At 50.2% G+C, this 21,420-nt stretch overlaps 1 protein-coding gene across 6 annotated transcripts in view; it reads right to left on the bottom strand.

The window, feature by feature from the left end:
* Positions 1 to 21,420, bottom strand: part of DOK5 (docking protein 5) — a 146,371-nt gene that overhangs the window by 6,442 nt on the left and 118,509 nt on the right. For 4 of the 6 annotated variants that reach the window (XR_011248049.1, XM_069547062.1, XM_069547064.1 and 1 more), the window contains one exon: positions 4,635 to 4,755. Coding sequence is in view for 5 of the 6 variants with exons in the window: in XM_069547062.1 (XP_069403163.1) it covers positions 4,635 to 4,755 (121 nt within the window). In the remaining variant the exon portion in view is untranslated. Of the gene's footprint in view, positions 1 to 1,178; positions 1,510 to 4,634; positions 4,756 to 21,420 lie in introns of those variants that run through there. The other 2 variants (XM_069547063.1, XM_069547065.1) reach the window with 1 other exon arrangement.

Raw genomic sequence — 21,420 nt, 5'->3', positions numbered from 1 at the left:
TCTACCGCTGAGCCACCGGGAGCCTCATAGGCGGGATAGATGAGCGTTTCCCAGTTATTCGTCGTGTGAATGACCACCCCTGAGACGTGAGATAATTTTATGTAGTCTGAACATTTTTTAAAAATCGATCAAAAAAAATCTATCTATTTTAGTGGTAAATTGAGTTTCCAAGCTATTCAACACATACACAGCACATATCAGCACTGTATCTCAACGAATACTGGTGACTAGAAAGCAATCCCAAGATAAAACACAAACCTACATAGAACATGCTGATGGGGTACTTTCTTGGAAACGCTGGTTACAAATTGAGTATCAAAATAAAACACATTTACATTAATTCCTACACAGGTAGCAAAGGTACATGAAAACAAATAATTTGATGAAATACTTGATACAAAACATAAAGAAAAAAATCACTGAAGCTATAACGCTATTTTCGTGCACAGAAAAGACCCTGTTGCTGGGAAAGATGAAAAGATGGAAGGATATTTCACTGAGTTATTAGCATGCAGTCAAAACAGGAAAAATGTAAGAATTCTATTGGGAGCTTAGGTTCAATGAAGGTTATACTATGTAACAACAATCATAGTTTAAATTATCATCTTCAATCCTAGAACACAGTCACCTTCTAAAGCCTATAAAATCACCAGTCACAAAGTCTAATAATCCATCATCCCTGCAGGATTCCATGGCTCTCTTTTCTTATTATCACTGGAATTTATTTCATCAGAAACGAAGCAATCACTAGCTTTAAATTACTGTCTTGCAAGTACTACTACTGTGCTCATTTGTAAAATTTATACCAATAAACTTGGACCTAATTTTACAGTGATGCAGGCAGGCCTCATTTTCTGCTTCACTGCATTATGCTTTACAGATATTGCATTCTGTCAACTTTTTAAAATTTATTTTGATTATTTTGGGGCATCATGCAGCATTAGGGATCCCAGTTCCCCAACCAGGGATCAAACCCATGGCCCTACAGTGGAGGCAGTGCCAGTTCTTAACCAACGGATGGCCAGGGAAGTCCCTATATATTTTTAAATAGCAGATTTGTGGCGATCCTATGCTGAGTAAATCTATTGGTGCCATTTCTCCAACAGCCCTGCTCACTTCATGTCTTTGTGTCACATTTTGGGGTAATTCTCGAAGTATCTTCAGCTTGTTCATTATTATTTTACTTGTTTTGATGACCTGTGATTGGTTATGTTTGATGTTACTATTACGACCCACCAAAGGCTTACATGATGGTTAGCATTTTTTAGCAATAAAGTGTTTTTGAATTAAAGTATGTACATCTTTTTAGACATACAAGCTGCTGCACACTTAATAGACCATAGGCTAGTGTAAACATAACTTTAATAAGCACTGGGAAGCCAAAAAAATTCGTGTGACTTGCTTTCTCACAATACTCTCCTTATTGCGATGGTGACTTGCTTTCTCACAATACTCTCCTTATTGCGATGGTGACTCGCTCTATCACAATACTCTCCTTATTGCGATGGTCTGGAACCAAAAGGGAAAGGGAAGTCGCTCAGTTTGCCACCTGCGGACTGTAGCCCACCCGGCTCTTCCGTCCATGGGATTCTCCAGGTAAGAAAATTGGAAGGGTTGCCATTTCCTTCTTCGGGGGATCTTCCTGACCCAGGGACCGTACCCAGGTCTCCTGCACTGCAGGCAGATGCTCTACCCTCTGAGCCACCAGGGAAGCTAACATATATCCAAAGTCTGCCTGAATCTTGTTACTTTTGCGTGTTGTTATACAAATAATAAATAACAAACCTAAATATACACTGAACTGAAAGATAAAGGCTTATTGAATAAACCCAAGTCCGATTCTGACGAACTGTTTGGTTTGTGACTTTCTATATTTGACAAAAACAACACAAACCAAGGGAACATTTCATGCAAAGATGGGCTCGATAAAGGACAGAACTGGTCTGGACCTAACAGGAGCAGAAGATATTAAGAAGACGTGGCAAGAATACACAGAAGAATTGTACAAAAAAGATCTTCACGACCAAGATAAGCACAGATGGTGTGATCACTCACCTAGAGCCAGACAGCCTGGAATGTGAAGACAAGTGGGCCTTAGAAAGCATCACCACGAACAAAGCTAGTGGAGGTGATGGAATTCCAGTTGAGCTATTTCAAATCCTGAAACATGATGCTGTGAAAGTGCTGCACTCAATATGCCAGCAAATTTGGAGAACTCAGCAGTGGCCACAGGACAGGAAAAGGTCAGTTTTCATTCCAATCCCAAAGAAAGGCAATGCCAAAGAATGCTCAAAGTTCCGCACAATTGCACTTGTCTAACACGCTAGTAAAGTAATGCTCAAAATGCTCCAAGCCAGGCTTCAGCAGTACATGAACCGTGAACTTCCAGATGTTCAAGCTGGTTTTAGAAAAGGCAGAGGAACAAGAGATCAAATTGCCAACATCTGCTGGATCACTGAAAAAGCAAGAGTTCCAGAAAAACATCTATTTCTGCTTTATTGACTATGCCAAAGCCTTTGACTACGTGGATCACAATAAACTGTGGAAAATTCTTCAAGAGATGGGAATCCCAGACCACCTGACCTGCCTCTTGAGAAATCTGTATGCAGGTCAGGAAGCAACAGTTAGAACTGGACATGGAACAACAGACTGGTTCCCAATAGGAAAAGGAGTACGTCAAGACTGTATATTGTCACCCTGCTTATTTAACTTTTATGCAGAGTACATCATGAGAAATGCTGGACTGGAAGAAGCACAAGCTGGAATCAAGATTGCTGGGAGAAATATCAATAACCTCAGATATGCAGATGATACCACCCTTATGGCAGAAAGTGAAGAGGAACTAAAAAGCCTCTTAATGAAAGTGAAAGAGGAGAGTGAAAAAGTTGGCCTAAAGCTCAACATTAAGAAAACGGAGATCATGGCATCCAGTCCCATCACTCCATGGGAAATAGATGGGGAAACAGTGGAAACAGTGTCAGACTTTATTTTTTGGGCTCCAAAATCACTGCAGAAGGTGACTGCAGCCATGAAATTAAAAGACGCTTACTCCTTGGAAGGAAAATTATGACTAACCTAGATGGCATATACAAAAGCAGAGACATTACTTTGCCAACAAAGGTCCGTCTAGTCAAGGCTATGGTTTTTCCAGTGGTCATGTATGGATGTGAGCGTTAGACTGTGAAGAAAGCTGAGAGCCAAAGAATTGATGCTTTTGAACTGTGGTGTTGGAGAAGACTCTTGAGAGTCCCTTGGACTACAAGGAGATCCAACCAGTCCGTTCTGAAGGAGATCAGCCCTGGCATTTCTTTGGAAGGAATGATGCTAAAGCTGAAATTCCAGTACTCTGGCCATCTCATGCAAAGAGTTGACTCATTGGAAAAGACTCTGATGCCGGCAGGGGTTGGGGGCAGGAGGAGAAGGGGACGACAGAGGATGAGATGGCTGGATGGCATCACCGACTCCATGAACAGGAGTTTGAGTAAACTCTGGGAGTTGGTGATGGACAGGGAGGCCTGGTGTGCTCTGATTCATGGGGTCGAAAAGAGTCAGACATTACTGAGCAACTGAACTGAACTGAAATATAAAGGCTTATCGAATAAACCCAAGTCTGATTCTGATGAGCTATTTGGTTTGTGACTTACTACATTTGACAAAAACAACGCAAACTTCTCAAAAGTGATTTTCCTCCTTTGTGGTGATTTTTGTGTTGTTCTGCTCCATGTCTAGAGGTAACATTATCACCACTGTTTTACTGGAATTAGTGGGTCACTAGTCCTTGGTGATGATTCCAGACTCTTTCAGCTATTCATGGTTTTCCAACCACAATATGGGCTTTCTGCATGCAGGTAGATTTGCATTTTTTGTTGTTATGGTTGAAGAAGTTGTGTCTATATGCTGGAAAACAGAGTTGTTTTCTTTGTTGCAAACAGATGCAGACATTGTCAGAGGTAGCTACATAAACCCAAGGAGCACAGAGACCATACGCTAACAGCATCTAAAACATCTGCTCTAAACTTAGATTTTAAAAAATGTTACTGCACCGTCAGGGCCCTGGTAAGCCTTTTAGTCTTCAGTCATTTCTGAGGAACGCCTACTCGTTTTGAAAGGGAGTTAGGTTAGTTAAAATAATTGTAAAATGAGTGTCTCCTTCATGAGACATTTCCTCTGTCCAGACTGCCCTGAGGATGTTTCAATTTTGTCCTCCCCACATGACAGGCGGGGTCTCAGGGCCCTGACTAGGGATGGAGCCCATGGCCCCTGCCTCAGAAGCCCGGGGCTCTGGGGGGAAGGGGACTAACCTGCGGTAGGGATGCAGCGTGGGGAGGGCGCCCCGCCCCGCAGCGCCCCGCCCCCACCACACCCCGCCCCGCCCCACCACGCCCCCGCCCCCACCACGCCCCCGCCCCCACCACGCCACGCCCCGCCCCCATCACGCCACGCCCCGCCCCCATCACGCCCCGCCACGCCCCCATCACGCCCCGCCACGCCCCATCACGCCCCGCCCGCCCCGCCCCCATCACGCCCCGCCCGCCCCGCCCCCATCACGCCCCGCCCGCCCCGCCCCCATCACGCCCCATCCCGAGACCCCGGAGCCACGCCCCCGCCGCGGCGCGGCGCCCCGCCCCGCTCACCTTGCAGGCGGTACAGCTGCCCGGTGCTGTGCTGCCGGGTGATGTGCTGCCAGTAGGCGCTGCGAGGCAGAGGCACCATAGTGCTCAGCGAGGCGGCCCGCTCGCTCATCTTCACCTGGAGCTGCGACGAAGGAACAGCGCAAGTCAGCAACCAGGGGCTGCCAGGGCCGACCTGGGGAGCCCCCGCCGAGGAGATGCACCAGGGGAGATCCACCCGGGGGAGCCCCACCCAGAGAGATCCACCTGGGGAGTCCCGCCCAGGGAGATCCGCCCGGGGAGATCCACCTGGGGAGACCCCGCTTGGGAGATCCACCCGGGGAGCCCCAATCCGGAGAGATCCCCTCGGGGAGATCCACCCAGGGAGCCCTCCACCCACGGAGCCCTCCACCCACGGAGCCCCACCCGGGGAGATCGAGGGCCGCGGAGTCGGCCATCTGGAGCCGGTGGGCTGGCCCGTCGGGGAGCACCGCTGTCGCTTTGCTGACTTGGCAGCGCCCGTTCTTCACACATTGGCAGCAGCGTATCGATTTTCTGGGCGGGAACTTCCCGGGACTCAGCTCAACCCACGTGGTCTCGGTGGGTGGGCCCCACTACGGATTCTGGGGTGGCCCAGGGACCCGAGTCAGGCCAGTAAGACACAATCCCTGGGGACATTTATTAGAACTTTTGTGGAACACAGAATCAGGAGAGCTAAGTTAAGGGTGTTTTGCCTGCTTCAGTCATTGCTGAATCCCAGGGTCTAGAGTATGTCCTGAGGTGGTAAGTACCCAGGAGGTACTTCCGGAGTTGAATGTAGCAGCTTCCTCATGGGGGTTGATGGGGGGGCAGGAGATGGGCCTGGGTCTGTCCTGGCACAGTAAGAAAGAACAAGGCAGTCAGTGGACACTACTCTGAGGAAGAAGGCCAGGGAGAGTGCTGACAAGCTCCACTGAGGCCTTGGTTCCCACCTGAACCCAGAGGCTAGGCCAAGACCTCTCACTTATACCAGCCCATTACTTCTCAGTCTGAGCTGACATGAGCCGGGTTTTAGCACTAGCATGGGACTTCCCAGGTGGCGCTAGTGGTCAAGAATCCGCCAGCCAATCCCGGAGATGCAGGAAACGCAGGTTCCATCTCTGGGTCAGGAAGAGCCCTGGAGAAGGAAATGGCAACCCGCTCCAGTATCCTTGCCTGAAGAATCCCACTGACAGAGGCGCCCAGCGGGCCACAGAGCATGGGGCAGCAGAGCCGGACAGAACTGAGCACTCACACCGTCACGGGCAGAAGGAAGCCTCTGCTGCTCCCACAAGCGCCCGGTCCTTCCAGATACTGAGGGGGAAGGGGAAGCGGTGGCTTTTGGCCAAGTACCTAAGAGGACCCATCCTAAAAGATGCAATGTGAGGCTCCGCGTCCTCGGGGAGGAGTAGGTCGTCTGTCCAACCACACTGGAGGATGATTCTGAGAGAAAACAGCTTAGCAGGACGAGCAGGGAGTGACTAGAGGCATACAGGGACGGCGCAGGAAGAAGAGAGGGTGGGGCGCGGTCTGAGGCAGCTGTCCAGCGCCCCCGCCCGGAGCCCTGATCCGGACGCAAATATGACATACTTTCACTGCCATAACACAGAAGTGGCTCTTTGATGTCCCGGAGCTGCTTGCATATCAAATGACCCACCCCAGTCTTATAAAAACGTGTCCAGAAATAGATGGACTTAGACAAGGATGGGCATTAGGAGACAGTCTGCACTCATGGAAAACCGGGGTCAACGTAAGCCTCCATGTCTTGGGGCCTGGCCAACTGCAGACACGCCAGAGTACTTGGCAACTGCAAATCAGAGGACGGCAGATTTACGTCAACTGAAAAGGAAACACTGACATACTGTACCATTAAGGAAAAGTGAGTCGCAGACCATTCTATCCAGTGGAATGCCACCTTAATTGCTCATCTGAGAAAAGCTGGTATTAAATATTTATCCATTTGGGTTCAGTGAGGTGATGCCTGCTTAGCACTTGCCTAGACAAGCCAGGCACAGGGAAAAGGAGGTATCATGATGATGAGTATAAACTGCAATGCCACCAAAGATTTTTTTAAAACTCCCCACTCTATACATCTCATCAGCATAGTAGTCTCAGGCATAGTATCTGTACATTCACTCAATAAAGCCAAAATAATACGAGACTCCACACCCTGGAATCCAAAACTCGCTGGAGTTGATGTGGGGGTTTACTCGCTGTTGTGTCCGGCTCTACCCCCATGGACAGCAGCCTGGCAGGCTCTTCTGTCCATGGGATTCTCTAGGCAGGAATTCTGGAGTAGGTTGCCATTTCCTTCTCCAGGGGATCTTCCCAACCCAGGAATCAAACCCAGGTCTCCTGCACTGCAGGCAGATTCTTTACCAAAGGGAAGCCCAGTGAGACTGACTTAAAAAAAAGATTGTAACCATCTTTCCAAAGACTATTTTAATTTACATGTCTTGTATTTTACATGTGATGGACTGAATCGTCTCTTTACCACAGTAGCACAATTACTTAAATGTGTCCAAGTAATTACACAGCATTAGATTTCGTGGGGGCATTTCCCCTAAACATGTCCTATTAAAGCAAAAAGGTAAAAAGTTGAAAACAAAGGCTAGTAGAAAAGTTCTGGGGCTGTTTTCCTGCTTCTATAGAAATGAAAGTCTCAAAGCTTAACAGCAAAAATAAAAACCAACCAACCAAACAAAAAAACCTATTTAGCAGCGACATGTGGTGACATTCAACCTCATGAACATGGAGTACAAGAAAATAAAGAGAGGAAAAGAACTGAATATTCAAGGCACCAATTATTTGCTTTTCTTAATAGAAAGGGATTATAGTTAAGACAGTAGTATTTTTAATACAAAGAAAATATTTGGGAAGCAGCCATCACTTCAAATTACTCACTACTTTGCTGTGAATATACTTCTGCAGCCCAGCATGGTCTGATTCTATTTTTAGAACGCTTACTTAGGAACAGAAATAAAATGGCATGAATGTCACGTGTCAAGAGAATATCAACAAAGCCTGGTCTCTTCCTTCCTCAGACCTTTGAAGGAACATCTAATTTTATGAAAGGGGCATTTTAACTGTCTTTGGAGAAAAGTGCAAAGAAAAGTCTTCTTAGCTAACACTGCAAAAATGTCTGCATTCTCGAAGCGTGAAAAGACTTGGGAAGTCCCGCGGTGATGCCCCAGTCAGAAGGCGCCCCCTCACCCTGCCTCACTGCCACAGGAAACCCACCCTCTGACTTCAGCTCGCCACCCCTCTGCACCCCTCTGCACAATGGCCGGGCCCAAGCCACACGCCGAGTCGCCATTTACACCCACCCAGGTGCCCACACCCCACTCACCACTATAGCAAATGCTGACTCCTAGGCCTGAGGACTCCCCAGACTCCTCACCTGGCTAACAGCTGTCTGCCCTTCAGAAGGCGGCTCAGGAACCACCTCCTGACCACTCTTCCTCCACGAATGACACCAGGCACTCTTACCAGACAGTGGCTCAACTGGTAAAGAATCTGCCTGCCCTCAGGAGACGCAGGAGACACAAGAGTTGCAGGTTCGATCCCTGGGTGAGGAAGACCCCTGGAGGAGAAAATGGCAGCCCCCTCCAGCATTCTTGCCTGAGAAATCCCTGAACAGAGGAGGCTGGCGGGCTATGGTCCACGGGGTCGCAGAGCCAGACCCGGCTGAGCGTGCCCAGCACTGTCCTCACTGCGGTCATCTCGCTCTTATGTGATGGCAGCCCGCCTCCTCTTGCAGCCCATGCACGCACTCCAAGAACACGAGCCTGCATCTTCCATCTCTGTCTCCTCAACACCACACTGGGACCCCCAGAGACTGAACACACACAGGATGGAGGGATCAATGGGCCAGAGAACCCAGCCCTGCCCAGGGAGCAGGGAGCAAGTCTCAGATCAGCCCAGCAAAGCAGCTCTGGACTGAATCCCTGCTGCAGCTCTAGGTCCGGGTCACGGTAACGTGGTTCTCGGGGCTGTGGAGAGCGTGGTGACGAGACTGTGTCACTCTATACTTAGCCGTTCACGTGACGAGCAGAAGCAGGGTGTCCAGCCCGGCATGTTTATCCATCCTACTAGAGTGTCGGCTCTCGATCCCGCCAGGGGAGAAAGACACGGCTTTGTGAGTGACAGACAGCTTCACCACCCAGACTTTCCCCTGGACAACAGGAGGCCTGGAGGTCTCTTACCCGCCCAGCCCGAGTGAGCTCTGATGCTGCGCAGTGGCCTGAGATAATCAATCGGTGGATGGAGCTGGTTCAAGGACACGTGCAGCTCTGTGCCGCTGGGGGCGGCAGGGGATGGATCACAGGGTAGGAGACCTGGGTTCCCATCCCAGCTGTGCTCCGGATGAGCGGTGAGACACGGGGCACGTCCCCCCTCGTGTCTAAACCTCCCAGTCTCCCTTCCCATGGAACATCCCTTCCTAAAGAGACGACAATAAACTAAGCAAACAAAAGGGAAACAGACCGCCATAAAAAGGGATGACGTGCTGGGGGCTCCCCGGCGGTCCAGCGGCTAAGACTCTGCTCCCGACGCACGGAGCCAGGTTAGATCCTCGGCCAGGGAGCTAGACCCCTCGTCCCATAACTGAGCTGCTGCTACCATGACCTGCCAAATACATGATTCTTTTAAGTGACGAAGTCCTGAAACGCGCCACAACCCACACGCATGCTCAGTCGGGTTCAGTCGGGTTCAGTCGTGTCCGACTCTTTGCGACCCCATGGACTGTAGCCTTCCAGGCTCCCCTGTCCACAGGATTCTCCAGGCAAGACTACTGGAGTGGGTTGCCATTTCCTCCTCCAGGGGATCTTCCCGACCCAGGGATGGAACCTGTGTCTCCCGCACTCCTGCATCGGCAGGTGGCTTCTTTACCGCTGAGCCACCAGCACGCTCCACAACGTGGAGACACTGAACACATGATGCTCAGTGACAGAAGTCACTTGCGAAAGACCACATCGCACATGACCCTATTTATATGCAACACCCAGGACAGGCGAACGCAGAGAGAGAGTGCCGGTGGCCGCCCGAGGCTTGGTGGGCGATGGACAAGGAGACGGGCTTCTCCCTGGGTGACGAAAAGTGTTCAGGAGTTGACTGTGTTGATGTTTTCACAACTCCATGACTATATTAATGCCACTGGATTGTATGGTTTAAATGGGTGTATGCAGATGACACCACCCTTATGGCAGAAAGTGAAGAGGAGCTGAAAAGCTTCTTGATGAAAGTGAAAGAGGAGAGTAAAAAAGTTGGCCTAAAGCTTAACATTCAGAAAACGAAGATCATGGCATCCGGTCCCATCACTTCATGGGAAATAGATGGGGAAACAGTGGAAACAGTGTCAGACTTTATTTTGGGGGGGGGGCTCCAGAATCACTGCAGATGGTGACTACAGCCATGAAATTGAAAGAGGCTTACTCCTTGGAAGAAAAGTTATGACCAACCTAGATAGCATATTCAAAAGCAGAGACATTACTTTGCCAACTAAGGTCCGTCTAGTCAGGGCTATGGTTTTTCCTGTAGTCAGGTATGGAGGTGAGAGTTGGACTGTGAAGAAGGCTGAGCGCTGAAGAATTGATGCTTTTGAACTGTGGTGTTGGAGAAGACTCTTGAGCATCCCTTGGACTGCAAGGAGATCCAACCAGTCCATTCTGAAGGAGATCAGCCCTGGGATTTCTTTGGAAGGAATGATGCTGAAGCTGAAACTCCAGTACTTTGGCCTCCTCATGTGAAGAGTTGACTCATTGGAAAAGACTCTGATGCTGGGAGGGATTGGGGGCAGGAAGAGAAGGGGATGACCGAGGATGAGATGGCTGGATGGCATCACGGACTGGATGGACGTGAGTCTGAGTGAACTCCAGGAGATGGTGATGGACAGGGAGGCCTGGTGTGCTGCGAGTCATGGGGTCGCAAAGAGTCGGACACGACTGAGCAACTGAACTGAACTGAACTGATCGTATGGTATGTGAATTACGTCTCAATATAGCTGTCCTTGATAAAATCAGAGAGTAGTATGTGGACTATTTCTTTTTTATAAAGCATGATGTAATGAGGTAGTTGGTGGCTACTTCTGGTCAAAGGTCAAACCACTTCCCAGGTGGTTCAGTGATAAAGAATCCACCTGCCGATATAGGAGTCGGGGGTTCAATCCCTGGGTCAGCAGAAGGAAACGGCAACACACTCCAATCTTCTTGCATGCAAATGCCACGGACAGGGGCGTCTGGTGGGCTACAGACCATGCGGTTATAAAGAGTCAGATGCGATTCAGAGGCTGAACAACCACCACCAGCACCACCAGCCAAACAGTCACAGCGGAAGTAACATTTAAATTTGAGGAACAATGGGCCAAAACGTGGTCCCCCATTGCTATCACAGTCAACAACCCAGATTCTTTTAAGAAACCTCCCAAAACTCACACTGAGGAAAGTGCTCACTGTCAAGGCCCTTTTGCTTCTGCTGCTGCTGCTGCTGAGTCGCTTCAGTCGTGTCCAGCCCTGTGCGACCCCATAGACGATAGCCCACCAGGCTCCCCCGTCCCTGGGATTCTCCAGGCAAGAACCCTGGAGTGGGTTGCCATTTCCTTCTCCAGTGCATGAAAGTGAAGAGTGAAAATGAAGTCGCTCAGTCATGTCTAGCTCTTAGCGACTCCACGGACTGTAGCCCACCAGGCTCCTCTGTCCATGGGGTTTTCCAGGCAAGAGTACTGGAGTGGGGTGCCATTGCCTTCTTCCTTTTTCTCCTAATAATAGGCAAATCGTAGCCACCCTCTTGGAAGAGAAAGCCCTCTAAGGACCACTGTGTGCCAGCCACCATTTGGGTCCCACCCCATCCCTTGGCCTGGCACACACTTCCCTGTTGCCTGTGGGACCCTTTTATGAGCCTGAGACCAGGGGGCAGGGCAGTGGGCAAGACTTAGCCACAACACGACACACATCACCAGGTCGTCCTTCCCTGGACTCCGTCTGTTTTTACAATGAAGCGCTGGGTTCTGCAGAACTAAGCAGGACAACAGGAGGTAACTGCCGCCATGAGCCAACGCAAGGACGCTCACATGCTGCGTCTGCGGCGTTGTCCTGGAGCCGTGCAGAAGCCGCACAAGTCATCACAAAACACAACTTCAAGCCCCAACCCCCTCCTCATCAGCCTCTTAAAGTCCCATCGGGCTGTGCCTTCCAGTTAACTCCATGGGGCCTCTGCCAGCGGCCACCCTGCATGCACAAACCACCCGTGATTTCCACTCTCTCAACTGTGCCTTGAAGTCGCTGCCCAGGGACATGATGTTGACAATAAGGCTGTGCTGTGAGTCACAGCTACATCGACGCCGAGTGTCTGCTCGGCTTGAGAGGCTTCCAAAGCTCCTCTGATTCTGGTAGTAGCCTCAGTTTAGGGATGTATATATAAAGAACTTACTTTCTCTGGGTATTTTAAGCACAACATGTGGGCAGTGTTGAATCAGTTGAACGACTCAGTCCAAGAGAGAAAAGGTAAAACGAGGCTCTAAAAGAAACCTGCATCTCAGCGTCTGTCTCTCATCCCACCCAAACCCAGCTGCACCAGCAACACTGCCCCGCAACTCACGGTCAGTCTCCACCGGGCCTCCTGAACCATGCCGTCACCTCCTGCCTACTTGCCTCCTGTGGAAATCACATTTGGGAATAGACTCTACCCATGCTTTCTGGTCCCTGGGTCAGCCATCCTGAGTTCTCCAACTTTAACAAGAATCACCTGGAGGGTTCCTTAGAATGCAGATTCCTGGCTCCCATCCTCACTGTAAAAGGGGGATTTGCATTTTTCCCACGCTTCCAGATAATTCAGTTGGTCCTGGCCCAGGGACCACACTTTGAGAACCAGTGTCCCATGTCAGTGCGTCCCTTGAGGCTCAGTGATAAATGAGGGACATGCAGGAGATTCGGGTCTGATCCCTGGGTCAGGAAGACCCCCTGGGGGAGGAAATGACCACCGACTCCAGCATTCTTGCCAGGAAAATCCCAAGGACAGGAGAGTGTGGTGGGCTTCAGTCCATGGGGTCTTACTAAGAGCCGGACAGGACTGAGTATGCAGGCATGCATGCATGTCCTATGTTATTCATCCACTTTGGATCAGTCAACCTGGCGAAAAAGTTCTCCACTGTGTTAAGAGCCCAACTCCAGAGCCAGGAAACTGGGACTGCAGTCTGGATCTGCCGCTCATAATGGTTCCAGGCTGGTCATTCAAACTCCTTTAGTCATTAATGGGGCTTCCCTGGTGGCTCAGACAGTGAGGAATCTGCCTGCAATGCATGAAGTCTGGGTTTGATCTCTGGGGTCGGGAAGATCCCCTGGAGAAGGGAATGGCAACCCACTCCAGTGTTCTTGCCTGGGAAATCTCATGGACAGAGGAGCCTGGCGGGCCACAGTCCAGGGGTCGAAAAGAGTCGGGCATGAACAAAAGACTGAACACAGGGTAATGTACGCAGTGTTACACGGTTCTCTTTTTCCACCCCATACATCGTAAATGTCCCCTGATGCTCCCAAATACTGCCGTCTTCTCTGCTGTCATTTTAACCTCTGCACAATAGTACCGTACTTTGGCGGCACTATACTTTACTTGTTCATTTTCCTAACCATTTTTAATTTACCAGATAAGATGGAGGAACTAAATTGTGACCAAATCTCCTTTTATAATATTTTTCCCTGCTAACTATAATTTTTATTATTCCAATGACCAGTATTTTTAATATTTTAAAATTTTAATTTTAATTTACATGTCAAGTTGAATTTTAGACTGACTAAAAAATTACTTTAAAATGTGACTAACCTCAGAAAAGTAGATGAGTTTGTAATTTTGCTTTTACTTTTAAACAAAGCAGTCTTATCTTCACATACTGTATATGTATGCAACCGACTAATAGGTTAGCCATTAAAAAGCAAAAGGTAGATCTTTCTGAAGTGATGTGAAACAATTCTAAACTCAAAGGGCTGCAATCCCTTATGTATGCATGTTTGTGGGGAGAACTCATCACTGGGGCCAGTTTAAATACCATCAATCCACTCTGATGATTCTCATACGTGTGTCTGTAACTCTGATCTCTCCCTGAAACCTCAGAGTCCTGTATTTCTCAGCCTGCTCCCCACCTCCACCAGATGTCCAGCAGGCTCTGACCCAGTGATGGAACCTAGGTCTCCTGCATGGCAGGTAGGTGCTTTACCATCTGAGCCACCAGGGACCCAAGAGAGCTCGTCTCTCACTGAACACACACAAACCCAAAGCATCACTTCCCAGGCTCCGCTCTCTGCAGCTCTTTCCCTTCGGGGTAAATGCTTCTTCCATTTGACCCACTGCTCTGTTTAAAGAAGAGAAACCCTCGGGAGTACCTTGCTTACTCCCTATCCTACTTGAGAGTCCAGCCATCAGCAAACCCTGTTCTTCAGAGCATACCCAGCAACCACTTCCCACCTGCTCCCCACCCCCCACCATCCGATCCACATCCTTCGAGCTCTCCTGGACGCCTCGATGATGGAACCAGTCCCTAGGTTGCTTCTTCCTTGTACGCTCCCCTCACTCATCCCCAGTCTTTCCCAAACAGCTGCCAGAGTGCCCCCTTCAATAGTAAAGACAGCTTACTGGACCATTACTCAGAACCCTCCTGTGATTTCTCAACTGACCCCACACAGAAGCCAAAGTCTGGGCCACGACTGCAAGGTCCTTTAGGACATGGCACCTACTTATTTCTGAATACCTCATAGCCCTCTTCTCATTCATGTTTCAAAGTCATGGCTTTGGACTTGAACAAGCAAAGAACAGAGCTGTCTCGGCACCTCTACGAGTATGGTCCCCTCTGCCCAGAACAACTGGCCCTTGGAAATTTCCACTTCTTTTTCCCTCCTCTCTCTGCTAGAGTCTTGCTTCATCAGAGCAACAAACCCCCTTCTTCTCTCCCCCTTTACACTGCCATCTCCAGGGTATTCACCAACTCTTGATACAGTTTCATTTATTATCTATTGATGGTCATCTCATCACCCCACGCTGCTGCTGCTGCTGCTAAGTTGCTTCAGTTGTGTCCGAGTCTGTGCGACCCCATAGACAGCAGCCCACCAGGCTCCCCCGGCCCTGGGATTCTCCAGGCAAGAACACTGGAGTGGGTTGCCATTTCCTTCTCCAATGCATGAAAGTGAAAAGTGAAAGCAAAGTCGCTCAGTCGTGTCCAACTCTTAACGACCCCATGGACTGCAGCCTACCAGGCTCCTCCATCCATGGGATTTTCCAGGCAAGAGTACCGGAGTGGGGTGCCATTGCCTTCTCCGCATCACCCCATAATAAGGAGCAAGCTCTTTGAAGACAAGGACTCTTTCTTATTCTCTGCTGTACTCCTGCTTCCTAAGAGGGTGTGGTGCTTGTAAAATGAATGAACTTATTAATAAATAGATACATTTGTATCTATTAAGTGATACAATATTCTGGAAGGATGCAAATGACGCTGGTAAGTGTTCACTTCCAAGAAAGTAAATTGGGGACCTAAGAGGCATTCAGTTCAGTTTAAGCATGGGAAAGAGGCTGGTTACACACGGTGTATCCTTTTGAACCATTTGCATTTTCTATCACGTACGAATCAAATCTTTTAAGCCTGCTTTTGAAGTCTCAAGAGAAAGCATAGCTCCCACCCTCCACTGCATACCATTCCGTGCATTAGTTTAAAGAATGTTGCAACTATGAATAAAGCACCGAGTGATGTTTAAGTCCCCCCGCCTCTTGCAAGAACAAGCCTGTAGGGAAGAAATATCTTCCCACTTCACACACTCATTTTATAGGTCCTTTCCTCCCCAGCCCTAACCCCCTTGATCCTCTCCAGATGACACTAGAAAATGAAACCAAGGAGAAATTGAAAGGAGAATAGAGAAGAGCTCCCAACAAAGCTTAAACATAATTTAAGATTTCTAACCGGAGAGAAGTACTCCAAACACCTCATGAACAGTAAACATGTTTTGAACAGAAGCTTTAAATCGGTAAGTTTATTCCTACAAAATCCAGATCAAATGTCTCTTTTAAAAGAGAACAACAGTCTCAGACTATTTCTTAAGACATAAAAATCAAGCACGTATTTGTGTAGCATGCGATCTATCTACCCAGTTTGATAAATCTATATTTCTAAGGTATATCAAACACCCTTGTAAAGTGCTAGCAAATAAATTGTGCACGGCTCTGTGCTGGGAGTAATTCATTGAGATAACTACATTTGTTGCATTCTTTGGGATTCTCTGTGCTTGATAAAGCACCTTCATTTAATCAATACAAACCGCTTAAAATGCTAATTGCTATGCTAAGTGCTGGTAACCAAACCCTCTGGAACGGAGGTGCAGATGCTGTTGAACAAGTTTTGTAATCATTGTGGGGCAAGTCCTGTAATCACTGCAGGTTGATGAGAAGGGGTAAGTCGTCCTCAAGGTGTACACAGGTCCGCAGAGAGGTTCTCACACGCATCTTTCCTCCACCTGTTGGACAGGTGCACTCCCCTGTGAGCAGAGGAATGAGGTCTTAAAAGGAGGCAGCTTTCTCCAGCAAGAGTGTAACCACATGCTCTTGCTTTCGGAAACAATGAACCCCCATGAACACATCCTGCTGGGAAGCACGTGAAGACGGGCAGGCAATCATGCCTGTACTGGCCCCTGTGTTCTCAGCATCATGGATGCTCACTGAATGATCACTGATGTGGGCCTGCCTGTGGGTTTCTGTGGGAATAACGGGCATCAAAGCCCGTGGTCACACACCGTGCGCTCTCTAGCTCCCCCGTCATTTCTTCCAGGGACCAAGGGGCCAAATTCTCAGTCACTGTAGAGTCACTGCTCTCGAAGTGTGGCCCCTGGCCAGCGTCAGCATCACTTGAGAACTTGTTAGACACCCTGATCCCAGCGCGTCACCCAGACCCTCAGGAACCTGCAGGAGGAGCCCACCCTCCGGGGGCTTGGTGAGCCTTCTCGGTGACTCTGCTTCCCACGGAAGGTGGGAACCACAACCCCAGGGCCCCCTCTCCTGCTCCCTCACCTCTCACCCCCACCCAGACCACAGCCACACTCACACTTGGCCCTAGACACCCTCTCTCTCCTACCGGAGCCTCCACACATCCTCCTGCCCTTTAGTTCCACCGACACACATCCTGGGTTTCCTGGTCCCGTCCTGGCACTTCACGTGCTGACTGTGAGCCATGGAGCCTCCGTTTCCCTCTGTGAAATGGACCTGATCGTATTGCCAATAAAATGCATTCCATTAAAAAGAATGAAAGAAACCAAGGTTGACCAACTTCTCTGTCAAGGCCAGATATTAACGGCCTTTGGCTCTGCCAGTTATCCAGTCTCTGCGGTGGCTAAGAACCCCCTCCTTTGTTTCCATGCGGAAGCAGCCGTGACAATATAAAAATGGAGGGGGGCGGCCGTGTTCTAATAAAACCGTACTCATGAAAACAGGCACAGACTAGATTTTGCTCATCAGCCATGGTTTGCCAACCCGAGTCAGACATATGCTACACGACTTTGAACTATTCCCATGAAGTAGTTCTTGATGAGTGAGAAAACCAGCGTGCAGTTTTTTAAATGTGTAAAATGATCGTGATTCTATAAAACCAACAAGGACCCCCAGAGACTCACATCTTGTGTAGGTATCTAAGTGTGTATGTAATCTTCTGGGTGTCTGTACAGATTTCTACATAGCATGACGTGAGTACAGAGGAAAGCATGGAAAAGGACACGCCTTTAAGGTTCAGGAGTTGCTAAAGAGGGGAGAGGGGCATGCTAACCAATAATAAAAAGGAAAATCAGAAACAGCACACAGCATCTATATGCTCATATTTTTGCAGTTACTTAAATTTTCCATATGTGTACTTACGTAAAGATAAATAGGATTCAAAAACCAACCCCCGTCTCCAAGGACAGTTTGAAAATTAAACAAAATAAAGCCGCACCACAGATGGAGCTGCTCATTCCAACTTTAACTGTCCCTCCGTGAGGTGAAGCCTCCGAATGCGGTTTTCCACGAACGCACCCCTGCCTGCACCCGGCCTCCCCTCACCGCTTTCAGCGAATTCTGCCCTTGGCGCTTTGATTCATGCACTCCCTCACGGCATGCATTTCCATCCCCTGGGCATCATGTATAGCCATTCACTCTGCTGGGTGCTGGAAATTAAAAATACATCAAGCACAGATCTTTTGTTCCCCAGGTGTGTGTGTACATGCTTATTCGCGGAGTCGTATCCGACGCTGTGAGCCCAGGGACTGCGAACTGCCAGGCTCCTCTGCCCACGGACCTTTCCCGGCAAGAACGCCGCAGTGGGCTGCCTTTTCCGCCTTGTACAGTAAGTGGCCAGGAAGCTAGCTCAAAGCCCAGCCAGGATCCCATCACTGTCTGCTCACACAGGGTGCCGCTTTCTCAACAGAGGAGAGCAGCTGCTGCTGCTAAGTCCCTTCAGTTGTGTCCGAGTCTGTGCAACCCCATAGACAGCAGCCCACCAGGCTCCCCCGGCCCTGGGATTCTCCAGGCAAGAACACTGGAGTGGGTTGCCATTTCCTTCTCCAATGCATGAAAGTGAAAAGTGAAAGTGAAGTTGCTCAGTTGTGCCTGACTCTTAGCGACCCCATGGGCTGCAGCCCACCAGGCTCCTCCGTCCATGGGATTTTCCAGGCAAGAGTACCAGAGTGGGGTGCCATTGCCTTCTCCGAGAAGAGAGCAGACCCACGTGCGATCAGAGCTCTCCTTCCCTGGAGGAGAAGCCTCCCCCTCTGCGCTCACCCACCCCGCACAGGGCGTGATCTGTACGCAGCAGGCTCTTGGTAAAAGAGCTGAATGACCGAGTCGCCGACGGACGCGCCGGCTGGCTCAGCTGAGCGTGCGGCCCGGCAGCGGAGGAGCAGCCGCCCTCGCCTCCCGTCAGTCGCAGCCTCAGCCTCTCTGGCTCGGTCAGGGTCCTGCTGCGTGCTGTGTTTCCACCTGCTGAACAGCATTTGGTTCTCTTGCTCACGGTTCCCATGAAAACGATGTGTCCAGAGAGGACGGTTCTCCAGGGGGAGGCCCGCCCCACCTCCACCCCAGCAGGCCGCTAAGAGGTTCTGCTTTATCCCAAGAGGTCCTTTTTAAAAAAGTTTAGATGAGATGAAATGGGAGAGTAGAACCGACATATAAACACTCCCAGGTGTAAAACAGGCAGCTAGTGGGCTGCTGCTGCCCAGCACGCGGAGCTCAGCCTGGGCTCTGTGGCGACCCAGGGGGTGGGGAGGGCTGGGGGGAGGCTCAGGAGGAAGGGCTGTGTGCGCTTAGTCCCTCGGTCATGCCGACTCTCTGTGACCACATGGACTGTCGCCCACCAGGCTCCTCTATTCATGGGATTCTCCAGGCAAGAATACTGGAGTGGGTAGCCATGCCCTCCTCCAGGGGACCTTCCCGACCCAGGGATCGCACCCTACGTAGAGCGGATTCACTTCGTTGTAGAGAAGAAACTAACACAAGATTGTAAAGTAATTATATTCAAAAAAAAAGTTTAAAAATTTGTTGGAGTAGAGTTCATTCACTCTCCAAGTCAGCATGAACAACTCGGCTTGACTTGTATTTAGTAGGTGCCGCCACCACGTTGGCAAATCTCAGCTTTAACCCCCGCAGTGAGGTGTGTGCTAACACAGCCTCCTTTTTCACAGGAGGGGGGACAGACGGTAAAGGTGACATGACCTTCCCACGGACCCAGACTTGGGAAGGACGCCGGCCAGCACGTCAGACCTGGCCTTCTCCTCCAGAGCCGAGGTCCAGAGCGGAATCCTGTGCATTTCCTAAGAAGCACTGAGGATGTCACGGAGACCTTAAGGGACGGGCTCATATTCTGTTCACTGAAGTTTGGAAATACGTTTTACTACGAAAATGAAAGCTCCAGAGCTTAGAGAAACGAGAGCTGTCCGGAGGAGGCGCAGGGTGCTGGGAAGGCCCCCGGGGGCTTGAGGGACAGAAGGTCGCAGGGACTCTCCCAGGGCGCTTCTCTCAGCTGGAAATCGACTGTCTACGAGACAGGTGGTCAACCTGGGCTTTCTAATGAAACCTACTCCCCCGGACGGCCAAGCCTGACCAGCTCTGCCAGGTGTTTGGCAGGAACCACTCAAAGAGCTGTCTCAGCTTTCTCCAGCTCTTTCCCTTGTTCTAATTCTTGGAGCAAAATCGAGGTATTCCCACCATCGAAAGGCTACTGAGACATCACAGAATATGACTGAGCTGTGAAGGAAAGAGCGTGGACAGAGGCTCACTCCTCGAGTGTTACAGAAGAGCGGGAGAGAAGAGGAGTGAGCGCCAGAGGAAGGCCGCGGAGGGAACGCGCAGCCGGGACGCCACGCAGCGAGCAGAGCTGCGGCTGAGACAACGCCGCACTGTCGCCCGCGGCTTTGATAAAGAAACCCATCAGTGGAATCCAGCGTTTGGGGCAAGTTTCCAAGTCCAGCATTTTGGTGAGCTCCAGATGCGCTCTAACGGTTATTTTCATGGAAGGAAAGTGATCTGCATCAGTTTTCTGAGAGCCGTCTGAATTCTCGGCCGCGCGCATGAAACAGAATGAGCCTCCCTTCGCTTCCGGTAAGGTTTTATGCCTCCTTGCGGAGGAAACTCTCCCCACCTGTGCAGGGAACCTGATAACCTCTGGGACTGTTTCGAGCAGCCTCTCAGAGCAGACTCACTTGGAGCCTGGCTGTGTTTTGGCATTGGAGGGGAGATGGGATTTGGGATTCTGGCTTCGTTGCTCTTTTTCTCTGTGCTCATAAAATCGTCTATTTGACCCTCTTTTGTTCATTCAGCAAAACTTCAGTGAACCCTGTGCCAAGCCCTGAGATGATGGCGACACAGAGGCCCACAGTCTGGTTACTGAGACAAGAATACAGGACTACAAAAACTTAAAGCGGGCTTCCCTGGTGGCTCAGTGGTGAAGAATCTGCCTGCCAATCAAGCAGACACAGGTTCGATCCCTGTTCCAGGAAGATCCCGCGCCGTGACCACCGAGCCCACGTGTCGCCGTGACCACCGAGCCCGTGTGTCGCAGGCTCTGGGGCCTGCATGCCGTGACCACCGAGCCCACGTGTCACAGGCTCTAGCCTGAGCTCTGGAGCCCACGTGCCGTGACCGCCGAGCCCGCGCGCCGCGATAACTGAAGCCCATGCGCCGCGATCACTGGAGCCCGCGCGCCTGGAGCCTGTGCTCCGCCGGAAGAGGAGGCAGCACAGTGAGGCGCCCCAGCGCGCAGGGGACAGCCCCCGCTTGCCACAGCAAGAGGAAAGCCCCCGCAGCATGAAGACCCAGCACAGCCAGAAATAAAATAAATCAGTAAAATTAAAAAAAAAAAAAAAAACGGAAGAGCAGTCAGCATCTCCCACTGAGAGCTGCTGTTCAGCTTTGACTCCGGCAGGCACAGTGTTGCCACAGTCTCGTTTTCTCGAAAGACAGAACTGTGTTTATGCGAAGCTTCCACTTTAACACAGGGAACTAAGTTAGTCTTTTAAAAATACCTTCTGTGCCGATACCTTAGCTACTGGTGTTTAGTCACGAAACTATGTCTGACTCTTTGTGACCCCATGGACTGCAGCCCACCAAGCTCCTCTGCCCACGGGACTTCCCAGACAGAGTGCTGGAGTGTGTGGCCATGTCCTTCTCCAGGGGCCCTTCCCGACCCGAGGATCGAACATGCGTCTCCCACAGGGGCAGGCAGATTCTGCACCACGGAGCCCGCAGTGCCTGGCGCCTCACGTGCGCTGCATAATAGCTCGAAACATGCTTTCGCATTTGCTGCCAT

Source organism: Ovis canadensis, chromosome 13 (genome assembly GCF_042477335.2).
Source record: "Ovis canadensis isolate MfBH-ARS-UI-01 breed Bighorn chromosome 13, ARS-UI_OviCan_v2, whole genome shotgun sequence".
Lineage (NCBI taxonomy): Eukaryota > Metazoa > Chordata > Mammalia > Artiodactyla > Bovidae > Ovis > Ovis canadensis.
Note: the sequence above shows the minus strand (reverse complement) of the source record. Positions and strands in the feature narration are given on the sequence as shown.